We start from the raw sequence: 14270 nt of genomic DNA on the forward strand, positions 1-14270 counted from the left end.
TTTCATACCACTGCTCTGTGGCCTTTAAATGCCCACACTGAGGAATATCGTTTTTCAATTCCATCTTATTTAGGTCAGTTGTCCATATATTATGTTTTAAATCACGTGAGGATGAACTGCTTGAGACATTTTAAACGATTGAACAAGTGAAGGGATTTACTCTTTCAAATACAGGATGAATGGACTGTTATAATTGAACACATCCATGTAATTCAAAATCTAAGATGACTTTTATACTGACCTTTTTTATGAGACAGTTGCTGTATTTGAAATAAAATCACACAACTTTTAGAAGAATGCGGCATCTATGCATATATGTCTATGGTGTAGTGTACCAAAAATGAGCCTACATTTAGAGAAAAGATATGTTAGCTAACTATCCCAAAGTTAGTCAACTTAGCCTTTAGCTAAAAAGGAGAGATGCTACTCCAAGTAATTCAAAACTTGTATAATTTGTTTTATATGTTTTAATAGCCTCAAGCTAGCCACTAGCAGCTGTCTTAAATTTCAGTTTAGGGCAGGACTTTGAGAAGAGCAATAGAGAGCACTAAGCAGTAATCCTATTGAGCGAAGCTAACATCAACTATTTATGCTTGGTAAAAAAAATCTCTTTCCTGTTCTTGCTGAGTTATGAAAGTATGTCCCTTGTTCTACGGAGTATTAACTGATGTATTTATTCTAATCATTAACAATAATGAGTAATTGATTAACTAATTGCTAAGACGATGCTAACTAGGGCTGGGCAGGATTCAAGCTCTACAGCTAGCTAATTTATTTCAAAGATAAACTGAAGGTAACTAAAAACTGTTGTTGCACAACACACACACCACGGCTCGCAGTGTGTGTGTTGTACTTGTGCTTGAAGATATCTTTTTGAGGAACATTTCAAGTGTGCTAACGTTTAGGCCAAATACAGTGGTTTCAAGGTTTCCTATTTTTTCTCATACCCCAGACTCTTTTAGAAAGATGAGTTAAAAACAACCAGATACAAGTAAGAGCAGAAGTGTAGCACTGAAAGTTCATGTTAATGCCAAATCTATTTTTGTTGTATAAGCAGTGCTTTAATCCTAGAACTCAGTAACTAAATTGGCGAGGAATCTGAATAACTTAAACAACTGTTGCCCAAAACTTTGAAAAGAAGCCCCAAGCTGTGATAAACGTTTCTTCCACTTCCCTTCGTCACATGTGGCTCGAGAGTGTCCTGACATAAACCTTTGAGACGCCTCTGTAAGGCGAGAAGCAGCGGCTAAACTTAAACACACTGTGGTATTTTCAATGTGGCATGTTGTGTTTAGACTGCTCTCACATTCTTTATGTGCTACAGTAAAGGAGGCCACCTCAAAACGTCTCAAGCTAAGCCGGGGATCACGTTCCCTCTCGGAGCTTGGCGTTACTCCTCACTGTGGGTCACGGGGTGATTATCTCTTCCTGTCAGGAATTCTGAGAATTTCCTGCATTTTCCCTCTTCCGGCCTTGTTAGCGGTTGCGCCGGAACATGTGACTGAAAGCTTTGGCCTGGCTGGCTCTGATTGACTCGATCCTTCTACAGTATCTCTGTTACCTAATGTTGTGGAGAAGCATTGACAGGCACTGCCTTAAAGGGCTGCTTTCATAGTGCTCACATCAAGGGAACAGGCTGGTCGAATGAAGAGTATTTAGTGGGTAAATAGTGTGCACCTGCTCTAAAGAGGCTGCAGATTTGGCATATTATCTCTATCTCTCTATCTATCTCTATCTATCTCTCTATCTCTGTCTCTCTATCTCTCTATCTCTTTTTGTTTGATAAAACCAGTTATTTGCAACACCCTTTACTCATAAGGCTTATCCCTCATTAATGGAAATGATAACTTGCCTATTTTTAGACTTAGCTGGTCAAAAACTAACCCTTTTTAAAAACAGAAATCAGAGACTTGTCTCAAGTTCTACAGCAATGAACAAGTTTGTATTATTACAAGTAGTAGTAGTAGTAGTAGTATAATTAACATCATAGAATCCCTCCAAGACACACTAAATTAATGCACACACGTTTAATCTTTGATGACTACCATGATGACTACCTATACCTTCTATTTTCTTTTTCAGTGTTTTATGTATAATAATAAATAAACCTTAAAAGATATGCTATTCCTTTTCCATCATGGTAATTAAAGCTAGGGTTGGTAGTCACAGTCCTCAGGACTTCCGTCTAACCCCCCCCCCCCCCCCCCCCCCCCCCCCCCCCCCTCGGAGCTCCTCCAAAATGACGTCCCCGCTCACATGCACAAGCGCCGCTGATTCGCGACCATATGATCGTGACTGATTCAAAACCGGTCCTCAGCACATTGTTTGTGTTTTGCACTACGTCAGCTCATGTCTCACTCAGCGGTAAGAAAACACCAAAACATTATCATAGTGAAATTTAAAAACACAAACAAACATGGCTTATTGTTAGTACTCACAACTATCCAGTTGTACCGGTGACACGATATCAGGAGAAAAGCTATAATACATAATACATCTAAATTGTCTGTAGGACTTACTAAATGTCATTAATTATTCTGCTTGTCAGAGCCCCCGTGGTGAGAGCTTTTTAGACTCTGATCCGGACTACAGTCCAGAGCAAAGCACCTCATCGGGTCAGAGGGGACAGGCCCAAGGTCGAGCGAGAGGGGCAGTAAATAGAGTCAGGGGAAGCAGAGGCAGGGGACGGGGATAACGGCAGGACGGGATTTGATTAACTTCATATTTTGGCTCCTGATGGCAGGGATTGGTTGGTGTTTTCCCAGGTTTACTCTGGCTTTAGATAGCAGCTTTTTTTTTTACTCTTTTTTACCTACGGGACATAAAGATAATTTTAATCAGTATAACAAAAAGTGTATCTAAATCTGACCAACCCCAGCTTTAAGCATCGTATTTGGCTGATTCGGCCTGCTGTTATCTTTGTGCATGTCACTTCTCTTATATGCTTTAAGACATTTTGCACTTAATCTATGTTGTCCTTTTCTAATGCAAGTGGTTGCTATGCAGGGCGAGTTTACTAAACTCTCATTTCTGAGGGAGGAGACAGAAAGAAAAGACTTTCAGTGTTGTGGCAGTGTGTGAAATATGCCGTTTTGTTGATCATTGCACATGTGGCCCTCTGCCTAAACATGTGAATATATTATGCGTGTGTGAGTGTGTGTATTTTCTTGCTCTCCAGCAGCAGTCAACTCTCAGCTATGTTGTTTGTGTCAAAGGGAGAAAGGAAAGCTCTGTTTGTGTAGGGTGGTGGTGGTGCAGGAGGGGGTGGAGTAAGAATCAGACCCAAGTATAGGCTGTCTCGCCACAGTAACTCTCCCCACCCATTCTACGCCCTTCTCTCCCCCTCCCCAAGATCCCTCTCCTTCCTTTCTCCCTCTCTCATTCCCACCTGCTTATTTGGGGCAGCGGACAAGGGCGGGAAAATGTAGACGGTCTCAAAATGGAGGAGCAAAGAATGACATCAAAGTGTTTGAGGCCAAGTTTAGGGAGAGCGAGGGAGGACTCAGGGTCTCTCTGGAAACTTAATAAAAGAGTTTCTCGCACAACTTGATGGTTTTTGATTCAACTTGCAATGCTGTTGAGTTTGAGATTTCTGTTGCCATCTGTTATCAAATAAAAATGAATGGTGTACTTTTGGTGTAGCCCAAAAATCAAATTTGAGCAACTTTATTTACACAATTTTAATGGAATTTTCTAATTTAAAGTTTAAACTATACTTAAAGCTGGCAATTTAATATTTTGAGGATATTTTTCAAGCTTTTAAGTCTTGGAAATTCTCATTTAAACTTTAAAAGTCAATTTCAAAATTGAAATGGGCAATGATTTTCAAATATCTGTTCACTTAGTAAAAATCGAAGAGTTGCTTCAAATATTTTCTCATTTTAAAAGTAAAATTTTTCATCGTTTTTACCGGTGCCTGGTTGTAATACGGTATTCCCGCCAGACGGTGGCTACAGAGCATCTTAAAGCTGTTTGCTAACCGCATTAGCAAACAGAGGAAGAAGAATGCTAACTGCATTAAATAGCAAAAGAACAAAAGATGGAGAAAATATTTGCGACAGTCGCAGCTATTTTCTTTGTTTTTGAATCTCACACTACTACACACATATTTCCAGAGACTGAACATGGCTGTAAAATGTAAACATGCACGCCACACCGCATCACATAAACACTTACATAGAGATTAAGACAGACACTGACAGTCAGTGCCCACTACTAGCAGCACCTCGTCCGGCTGCTGGTCAACGTGACTGCCACACAAGCGGGCTGTTAATGGGACGTGGATGGGTGCATGAGTGTGCGTGTGTGGGGGGGGGATTATTCGATTGATATTTTGGCTTGAAATGCCCATCTCTATTTCAAAGTCAAGTCAAAGTCAAGTTTTGATTCATCCGGCCAAAGGACTGTTTTTAACTTTGCCTCAGTCCATCTTGGATGGGCTCAGGCCCAGAAAAGTCAGATCATGTTTATGTATGGTTTCTTTTTTGCATGGTACAGTTTTAACCTGCAATTGGGGATACAGTGACAAACTGTGATCCCAAACAAAAGTACACCTTTTTGGAAGTGATTTTGAGCCCATGCAGTGATTTCCACTACAGAGCCATGTCCATTTTTTATTGCTGCCTTAGGGCCTGAAGATGACCACTATCCAATGTATATTTTTTTGGCCTTGTGAATTCATACAGAGCTTTTTCCAGAGTATCTGAATCATGTAATGGTATTAAGAGCTGTAGATGATGAAATTCCTACATTCTTTGCATTTGTACACTGAGGAATATTACTCTAAAATAGTTGAAGTATTTGCTCATGCATTCCCTGGTGGTGGACGTCTTACCATCTTTACTTCTGGGGGCCTCGGCCTCTTTACATGTAGTTGGTAAATTCACCCTTATAGAGTTTATATTTTAGAGGAGGTTGTTTTTTCCTCTTTTTTTTATGCAGAGAGATATAGTTTATCCTCCCTGTATGTTTAGCTTTTTGTACCAGCAGCGAGTTCATCAAGTCTTCAAGGGAAGAACACATCTTGTAACAACTCACAGGTTATAGTATCACAGCATGTCGCCTTCCTGTTCCCACAGTTTGTTCAGTGTTTGTTAACTGAAGTGTTACTTCTTGGGAGCATCTATCTGGAAGAGAGAGACTCAGCAAGCTATATGGACTACATAGACGAAGAGTACAAAGAAGAAGAACCGCCCGCAGCCTGTCAGATCCAGTCGCAGCAACCAGAGGACAGTTCCAAGCGTCAGTCTGAAATCTCTCCGAACAGACTGCGAACAGCCTCAGCATGCATGGCTAACTGGGCTGCCTGTGTCACACGGCTGTATGAGCACGTTAACAAGACGCCGGCAAACTGTGTGACAGGCCACTCCGGGGCACGAAAATGACGATTCCAGCTAAAGTCAGTTTCGTGAACACTTCAAAGTCCTGAACCGATTTGGGATTTCTATGCCTGAAAAATTACCTTTGAGGCAATTAAACTGGCAGAATTTCTATCTCAGGAACACCTCGGACATTTTCTCTGTCAGACTTGAGCCTTTGTGCTCGAGCTGCCCAATTTTTTCTATTTATATCTCCTCACCCTCACCGACACGAAATGTAAAAATCATAATCCATGATAGAACATTTACTCAGGCCTACAGACCATGCGAGCCTGCTTGTTTCTTCCCTGTCAGTGTGAAAGTAGGCCATGGGCTTCAGAGACGGTGAAGGAGGAATGATGTAACCGGGGACCTATATGTATATGTTGTTTTCTCCCTTGAGCTTTGCAGCATCCAGTCACTGATCAACCTTTCTGCCATGTATATGAATCATTATTATCACTATTCATCACTATTAAGTCTCATCATGCAATAGAAATGTGTTTGCTTCTACACTGTTTCTGGAGTCTTTTAATGTGAAAGTTCAAGTACTTCCTGTGCCTTTCCCTCACTTTTATGATACAAATCTGTCTGTCTTCCTCTTTCCTTCTGTCTTGATGTTAATTAAGTCGACTTCTCTCCCAGAGGGCACGCTGATGATGGCTATTTTTGTCCCACTGCTCCCTACTGCCTGAGCCGATGCCTCACTGTTTTCTACAACATACATCTTATTCTCTCTGTCATAATGATGTGTAGTGCATGTGACACACAGTCTGAGTATCACTTCAGTACTTTTCTTTTAGGAGAAGTTTTTCCTCATTGAAAAGGCTTTTTAAACGCAGTAATATGAAGAGGTAGCTTTAGTGTGAAATGACAGTAAAACAGCACTTGATTCAGAGTCAAGGGGGCAGTATTTGGTTTCAAAGGGTGTGACGTTCAGGGATTTTTTAATAAACTGCAGTAAAAAGGTTAGCTATACAGATTAAAAGTATAATAACTGGACTTCTTTATTTGAGTACCTACCTTTCGTAAACTTTGCTGAAAGTACTGAGATATACCGCTTTTATTTTTGTCTGTTAAATTTGAGAGCTGCAGCCATGAGGCACTTAGCTAGCTAAGGCGTTTTTTGACCCCGGAACTAGGGACTTTACCCCTGAACTACGCGCGTTTCAACCGGAGGAACCAGGGTCTAAATTTAGTTCAGGGGTAGATTATCTCCCCCCTAAAAAGCCCCTGCTTGGGGGTAGTACTTTTCAAAGATCCTGGGAGTTTCGGTTGAACGTAACTGTGTTTGTGGAATTTACACAGTTGTTGAAACACAGAGGGAGTTCCTGGGAATGCATACTAGTTTAGTTTTTTATTAAGATTTCAAAATATTATTTAATATAATTTTTTTTTCCTCCATAATTCACTGGCCTGATTTGCACAATCTACCTGGGACTTCAGCCTGCGGTCGAAACGCAGACAACAATGGGGGCACAGGAACCTTTTCGTTCTGGGGAAAGTAGTTCTGGAGGCTAAAAGACCCCAGAACTCTTGGTCAAAATGCACCTTGAGTTAGCCAAAAGACAAGAAACGGTTGTTTCATCTCTATATGGCCAAAAAGTACAAACTACGAAGCATACAAACTAATGATACACACTAATACACTTTTTCTTGTGTCTTTTGTATAAATTGCAGATAAAAACAACTTTGCCTTGCTTTACACTGTGGTAGTAGCTAGTTTTGTAGTACTTGAGACCGGTCTCGTCACCACTTATTTAAGGTCTTGGTCTCGTCTCGGAATCCAAAGCATTTTTACTCGGTCTCGGACTGAGCGAACTCCGTATTTTATGTCATGACCGGTCGAGACCACAACTGATGCACTCTGTGTCAACACCTATAACCCATCAGATAAAAACACTACAAATATTATCTAAAGAAAATAAAAAATGCAAACAACTACTAAGAAAAGAAAGACTCAACAAAACAATCCTGCGCATTTACCACGTCAAAAGAAAGGCAACAAAGACAAAACCAACCAACCTTGGTGTTGTCTTGGTCTCGGTGCGCTTTGGTCTCGGACATGTCTTGGTCTCGGTTGATGTGGTCCTGACTACAACACTAGTAGTAGCTCAACAACTGCAGGATCGGGCTAGCTACTTCCCTCTATGATAAGCTAATTGTTTGGTAGCTAAATCTTTTTATACGTCTTCTCATTTTACCAGTCACATGACATCCAACCCTTTTGTTATTCCAGATGTAGCACTTTAACGTGTGGTATTCAGTTTTCCTAAAAGATATGAATTCTCCGCTCACCTCTTGCTAGCATACATAGCGCTAACCTTGCTCATTCTCATCATTATTTTTGTTCTCTCTTTCAGTCTCCCAATCCAACAGCAGCCTAAAGAAGCATCGGAGCCGGAGCATTTTCAGCCCCTTCTTCTGTTGCTTCCGAAACTACAATGACTACCATGTGGAGCCACCACCCGCCAACAACAAGACACTTTCTCTGCCCCCAACACCAGAGGAGAATGGCAGCCCTCCCAAGGTGAGGCTCCACATCATGCTTGGCCAGAGTCCAAATTACACACCATTTGAATCCACATGACTGGAAAAAAAAACCCTCATGGGGATTAGTTAACGTATCACAGAGATCGCAATATGAGCAGAGAGGTCCTGTAACGAGTAACATTTGTTTGGTTTTGTTACAGAGAGCTTGTTAGGGGGTTTGCTTCCCCTGTTGAGAGCCTCACCGAGCTCTCTTCACAAATTTTTCCAGCTGCTTCAAACCCGTTGAACCCAGAGGTTGTTTACCATCCTCTGCTTGAAAATACGGGCTTGCTTCCCATCTTGCATTCTTCGATATCTGCCTACGCAAACAACCACACACACTGAATAACACACAAAACACCCTGAAAAGCTCACACACACACACACACACACACACATACCGCTTGCACACACACCAATGGCAGCACGTGTACGAACACATACTGCTCGCTTCTTTAATCCCAATAAAGTGGGCCTTGTGTGTGTCCAGTGTGATGGATTGCCTGGCACCCACGCCTCCCCCTCTCCTCTCACACACACACACACACACACACACACACACACACACACACACACATACAACACACACACACACACACACACACACACACGTCCTCTCTCCAGCCAGTGTAGTGAGGACGTGTGAAGCGAACGTTCTGGCTGTGGAAAAAGGCGCCAAAACCCGAGCTCCTCTACAAACATGTCCTTCTGCTGCCAAGGCAGGTACTTGGGGCTAAAAATGGAGCAAAATCGTGTCACATTTCAACTCCTGTTTACCTGCAAATGTCTCATTCAGGAGAGGAATGTGTGTTCCTTCACAGACACCATACATGAGGTCACTGCTGACCTATTTCAGACCCACCTTCTGAACAGATGAATTGAGAACAAACCTAGCGAACCTTGCTATAAAAAGGCTTGTAATAGTGCAATCCTGATTTTCATTCTGGGTCTAAGCCACAGTCTTTCCCAGCACTATTCTGTTGCTGGATTTCTGGGCATCCATGGTTGTTACTATGGCAGCTCTGTTTGTTTTTGAGCAAGTTGTTCTCACTTTCTTGCACCGTGTGTCTCCTTCTCTCTGTCCCGCTCTCTCTTTTTTCTCACTGTGCATTTCTTTATTGCAGTATAGATGTGGTTGAAAGGTTTTTCTCTTGTTTTTTCTTTCACTTTCCTGCTTCTTTTTCAGTTTTTTTCCACCTTGTCTCTCTCACTCTTTCTCTCTTATTCTCTCTGTTTGTTTTCTCCAGTGTGACCAGGTCCAGGTCATCCCCATCCCCAGTGTATGTATTATTATTATTGTTCATTTTTCTTCATCCCCGCTCTATCACTGTAACCTCCTCCTCCTCTCCGCTCGCTCTGCTTCATCATTCTTCCTGCATGTGGATGTTGACACTGAGGTGATTGTTCTTTGGCCTCAAAGCGCTGAAAATCATGAAGCTTTCAGTGTTTTGCTTTATTTTTCTTACCCTGCTCTCACTCAGTCAGTAGAAAGAACTTCTACCCAACCATTTATTCTCGCTTGATTCATTTATAGCTTTGACTTCATGTCCATTTGTCCCGTGTTCCACTGGTACGGAACATGAGATTGATTTTCTTATTAGATCAGATTTATTGGATTTTACACCAGACCTTTCAGCCGCAGCTTGGATCCACAAATGGATGAAATGTCTTTAAAACACTTGATTAAATTAGCTATTTGTCCACATAGAGAAAGATAACATTGTGATTATGCACTCAGTGGTCAGTGAACTACTGCTACTCCATTAGAACAGACATCGTCAGACATTCAGTGAGCAGAATGATCTGATTCTTGCTTTGTTTGTGCTGAAACTGCAATTCATTTTAGCTATTTTAGAATCCATGCGACGCCTGTGGTTTATTGTAATTTAGAATATTCACACTCACAGCATCCCACATTGCAGCCAAGCTTTAAACTACACCACCCAGCAGACACTTCCCTTCAAAGGCTGTAATTGCATGTTGTGATGAGGTCTACCCTTTTTTTTAATACGTGGTTTAGGATCCTGAGATGGGACAGAAATAACTCAAGCTGACCTGGACAGGTTTCATGTGCGTCACTCTTTGTTAGGAAGTGTTAGAGGCGTCATTAAAAAACTGACCACCTAGAGAGCTCTGCAGCAAATACATAAAAACACAGATACACAAGCAACCCAAACAACTTGACTTTAACCCTCCATACTTAGAATTTATCAGCATTATAAAGTCATTCTAATGTAGTTGTAATGAGATAATTTAATGGTGTCTATTAACCCATTTTTTTTAGACAGCACTTGTTTGGTTTTTCCTTAGGTTATTTGGGATTAGTTGAAACTAATCAATATTAGAAAATAAGAATTATCTGTTAACAAGAAGTCCTTTTTGAAAAAAAAAAACTCCTCATACGACCAATGTGATTATTTTACTGTATATCACAAAAGGTGATCATTTGGATCTTGTGCAGACAATAAGATTATGTGTGCACAAATTAATTAACTATTGCACATGTTGTTTTATTGGGCTAAGAGACCTTTGAGAAACAGTTGTGTAAACTCCCTCTAATCATGTGTGATGAACAACAGAAGCATGTTAGGTCTCTTATCAGCCACCTTATTAGTAGGGGTGAGTATTGGCAAGAACCTCACGATACGATACGCATCACGATGCTTGGGTCACGATACGATGGTATCACAATATCACAATATTGTGATATACTGCGATATTTAACACAGTTAACTAAGAAAAAATAGGGATGGTGTATATGTAAATCACACAATATTACTCAAAATTGAAAGGACAAATTAAAGCTGCTGTGAGGAACTTTCGTTTTGTATCGATTCTGGCGCCCCCTTGTGGACAAAGTGATACCTCTTATCTCTTGTCCTATACATGCAACTTTATCAGGTAATGTGATTATTTTCAATGAAAACAGTCAAATAAAGGCTGTTTCTGAAGTGAGATGTCCATCATCTGGTCTGACACCTACCCCCTCAGGGCGGTTTCAGGCATTAAGAATTACAACAGAGAAGGTGTCAGTGTTGTTACTGATGGTCTTGTTTGCGATTGATGGTTATAAAGTGGCATCAGTATCATTTTCAGTCTGTTTCTCAGACAGTTCAAAACTCCTCACAGGGCCTTTAAGTAAAAACTATTTGATTGAAAACAACCTTTCCATTTTTATTGTTTTGGAAATACTGAAGTCATATTCTAGTTCCAACTCGGCTAAAATTTGATTTTTTTTATTTTTACAAAAAAATCTATATTAAGAATTGAAATATCGATATTATATTGGAGGTCAAAGTATCACAATATATTGCTGTATTGATATTTTTTCACACCTCTACTTACCTCTAGTAATAAGCTTAAGAAAATGCTTGGACACAGAATGTAAAAATTAAGTTAACTATGATATATTGGCGAAGTTTTGATTTAGCGAGTAAGGCATAACGTAGTGAGTCGTAGTCACTCAAATGAAAATTGAATCACAAAAGTGTTTGACATCCAACTTGAAGGTTCTCACAAACATATTAATTGGGTTATCAGCATTTTAACCAAGAAATGCTTACTTGATTTAACTTATTTTAACAGAGCTTATTACGTATCAACACAAAATGGGGCGCACCCCTTAACTCTTAAGTCCCATTGTAATGCTCCTAGAAAAACTTTATGAACAGTTAGACCTGCTATAATCATAGCATGTAATGACAAAGGGCGGCTACTGATGGCTGGTAGGATCATTAGCACGGCAGCATTTACAAAGGCTAATAACGTGCACATAAGATAATGATTTTTCTAACACATGGACAGGACAAGATCAGCAAAGAGATAAGAGGTCTCACTTCGACCACAAGGGGTGCCAAAATCAACACAAACAGAAGGTTGCCATACTCATTGTTATTTTAAAAGTTGGCTTGACTGTCCACAAATGAGGACAACAGGGTTGGGTTGAAGAATAAAGAATAAGGGGTTGCAAACTCAGAATGTAACAACACCAGGTCATGGTATTAGTATTTTTTTTGACAGTTGGAATAAAAATAGTAGCATTTGCACAGAAAGTTTCCGTTATTTTTTTTTTTTTTTACAGATCAAGTTAAATGTCTTAGTGTTTGAGGGACATCAGTCTGCGACACATGTTCAACCTGCATGTGTAAATCACATTCATCATAGCCTGACAGGATGACATTAAGTGTCCTTGATCACAGGGAAATGCATCAGCATGCAGGCCACAGATAAAGACTTGATAAATACAGTGAGAAGGGACGAAACACACTAAAGCACACATGTATGCAGGAGACAGCTGACATACTGAGCAGCAGCACTGTGTGTATGTGCAAGACTGCCAAAGACCTTGTCTTTTACCTCTGGATTCATCAGTGTGTGTGTGCGTGTGTGTGAATGCATGGATGTACTGTGTGTGTGTGTGCCCCCTATGGTCACACCATCTGCCCCTTCCCTGTCTGTAACCCCAGGCCTGCTTGGCAAAGGACATAAATGTTTCCCTTTTTTCCCTCTCACCCTGAAGGCAGCACAGTCGAACGCAGAGCTCAGTCAACATGAAGTCATACAGGAAGTATCAGCAGGGATTCTTATGGTCATGCCACAAATAGGGCTGCAACGAAAACAGATCAGTTGTTCGTTTTTCAACCTGGAGGAGCAGTTTTGTTATCAAACAATCAAGCTTTATTTATATAGCACCTTTCATACAGATCAAATGCAACCCAAAGTGCTTTACAGCGATTAAAAAACAAGAAAGAAGCAGAAATAAAACAATGGCAAGACATATTTGGGGAAAATAATGTTAATAATAATACAAATAATAATAATAATACAAATTAAAATAAAATTAAATAAAATAAAATAGAATGGAGACTAATGCACACCAAAAATAAAAATGTGTAATTAAAATAATTTAAAGCATCAAAATTAGGAATACAAATAGTTAAAATAAATAGATTTTAAAAGGGTATGGATAAGAGTTGAAAATAAAACTAAGGCTAAAAATATCAATAAAACTGAGGAGATAAATAAAATAAATTAATGAATGAATAAATTTAAAAAAAAAAAAAAATTAGAAAACAGTTAAAATTGCTAAAATAGTAAAGCAACATTTAAAATCAATATTACAGTAATAAAATTGTTAAACCCTACATAAAAGCCAGACTGAATAAATACATTTTTAGTTTACGTTTAAAAGTCTCAATATCTCTGTGAGCTCCTCTCAGATCCTCCGGCAGGCTGTTCCATAGTTTAGGAGCATAGTGGCTGAAAGCAGCGTCACCAAATAGTTTTTGTTCTGCTCTTAGGAACAGCTAAAAGAGAGGAGCTGGAGGATCTGAGAGGCCTTCCTGGTTTATACACTAAAAGCATCTCTGGTATGTAGTCTGGTGCAAGGCCATGCAGTGCCTTAAAAACTAGTAAAATAATTTTAAAATCAATACGAAAAGTTATGTGACAGATACAAATATTGCGTTTAATGTCGAGATGAGATTCAAATAAAAAACATATGCAGAGTCATATTGGTGCAAAATCATTGCACAATTAATGAAAAGGTATATAGTAATTCCAGACAGATAAAAACATATTGGTGGCCATATTGATAATCTGTGATCACCATCTTTTTTTGATCTCACAGTCAAGCCTCCACAGAGGCTAAGTTTCAGTTATTAATTCAGCCGAGTGTTTCTCTAGTGTCACCCAAAAGTAGCTCAGAGATCATCTCCAACCTCTTAACCAAGCCATCATCACACTCTCAGTATGTGTGTGTTTGTGTGTTGCGCAACATGTTTCCTGTGATGATCTCTCTGTATAGTATTTATAAAGATGTGTTTTGTCTCTGCAGCCTCCAGCCAAGTTCCTCCTGCCAGAGGTCAGCATAGAAGACTATGGCAAGAACTGTGTGGTGATCGACCTGGATGAAACCCTCGTACACAGCTCATTCAAGGTAATTTACTTTTCTAAAACGCACACAAACATCAAGGTTTAATATGAACACGTTTCAGTTTTGTTGTGCTGTTTTCCATAGCCTTAGAGGGATAATACGATTATACTAAAATAAACCCTGAAGACTCATTCTTTGCCTTGGATATGTTAAGTGCGGCATGATAAAAATGAGTTTGATATGCCACTGAGCTTTGTCAGTATCACTGATGTACACATAACGACAGGAAGAATATCCCTGATGGTGTCTTTGCTTACATCAATCACAGAAGAAACCAAAAAGAAGTCTAAATGTTAGACCAAGGTGTTACCTTGTCAACCAGTATATCCTCACTAGATGTGGAAATCATGTAGTTCTTCGGTATTTCTTTATCCAGTTGTTTGGCAAGAGGCTCGGTATCGTCTCTTTGGGAGAAACCATGTGCAGCAGCTCCAAAACATCAGATT

At 39.9% G+C, this 14270-nt stretch overlaps 1 protein-coding gene across 1 annotated transcript in view; it reads left to right on the forward strand.

The window, feature by feature from the left end:
- Positions 1-14270, forward strand: part of ctdspla (CTD (carboxy-terminal domain, RNA polymerase II, polypeptide A) small phosphatase-like a) — a 46177-nt gene that overhangs the window by 18455 nt on the left and 13452 nt on the right. The window contains exons 2-3 of the mRNA XM_034706934.1: positions 7721-7887; positions 13726-13827. Of these exons, the coding sequence (XP_034562825.1) occupies positions 7721-7887; positions 13726-13827 (269 nt within the window). The remainder of the gene's footprint in view (positions 1-7720; positions 7888-13725; positions 13828-14270) is intronic.

Source organism: Notolabrus celidotus, chromosome 17 (genome assembly GCF_009762535.1).
Source record: "Notolabrus celidotus isolate fNotCel1 chromosome 17, fNotCel1.pri, whole genome shotgun sequence".
In the NCBI taxonomy this organism is placed as follows: domain Eukaryota; kingdom Metazoa; phylum Chordata; class Actinopteri; order Labriformes; family Labridae; genus Notolabrus; species Notolabrus celidotus.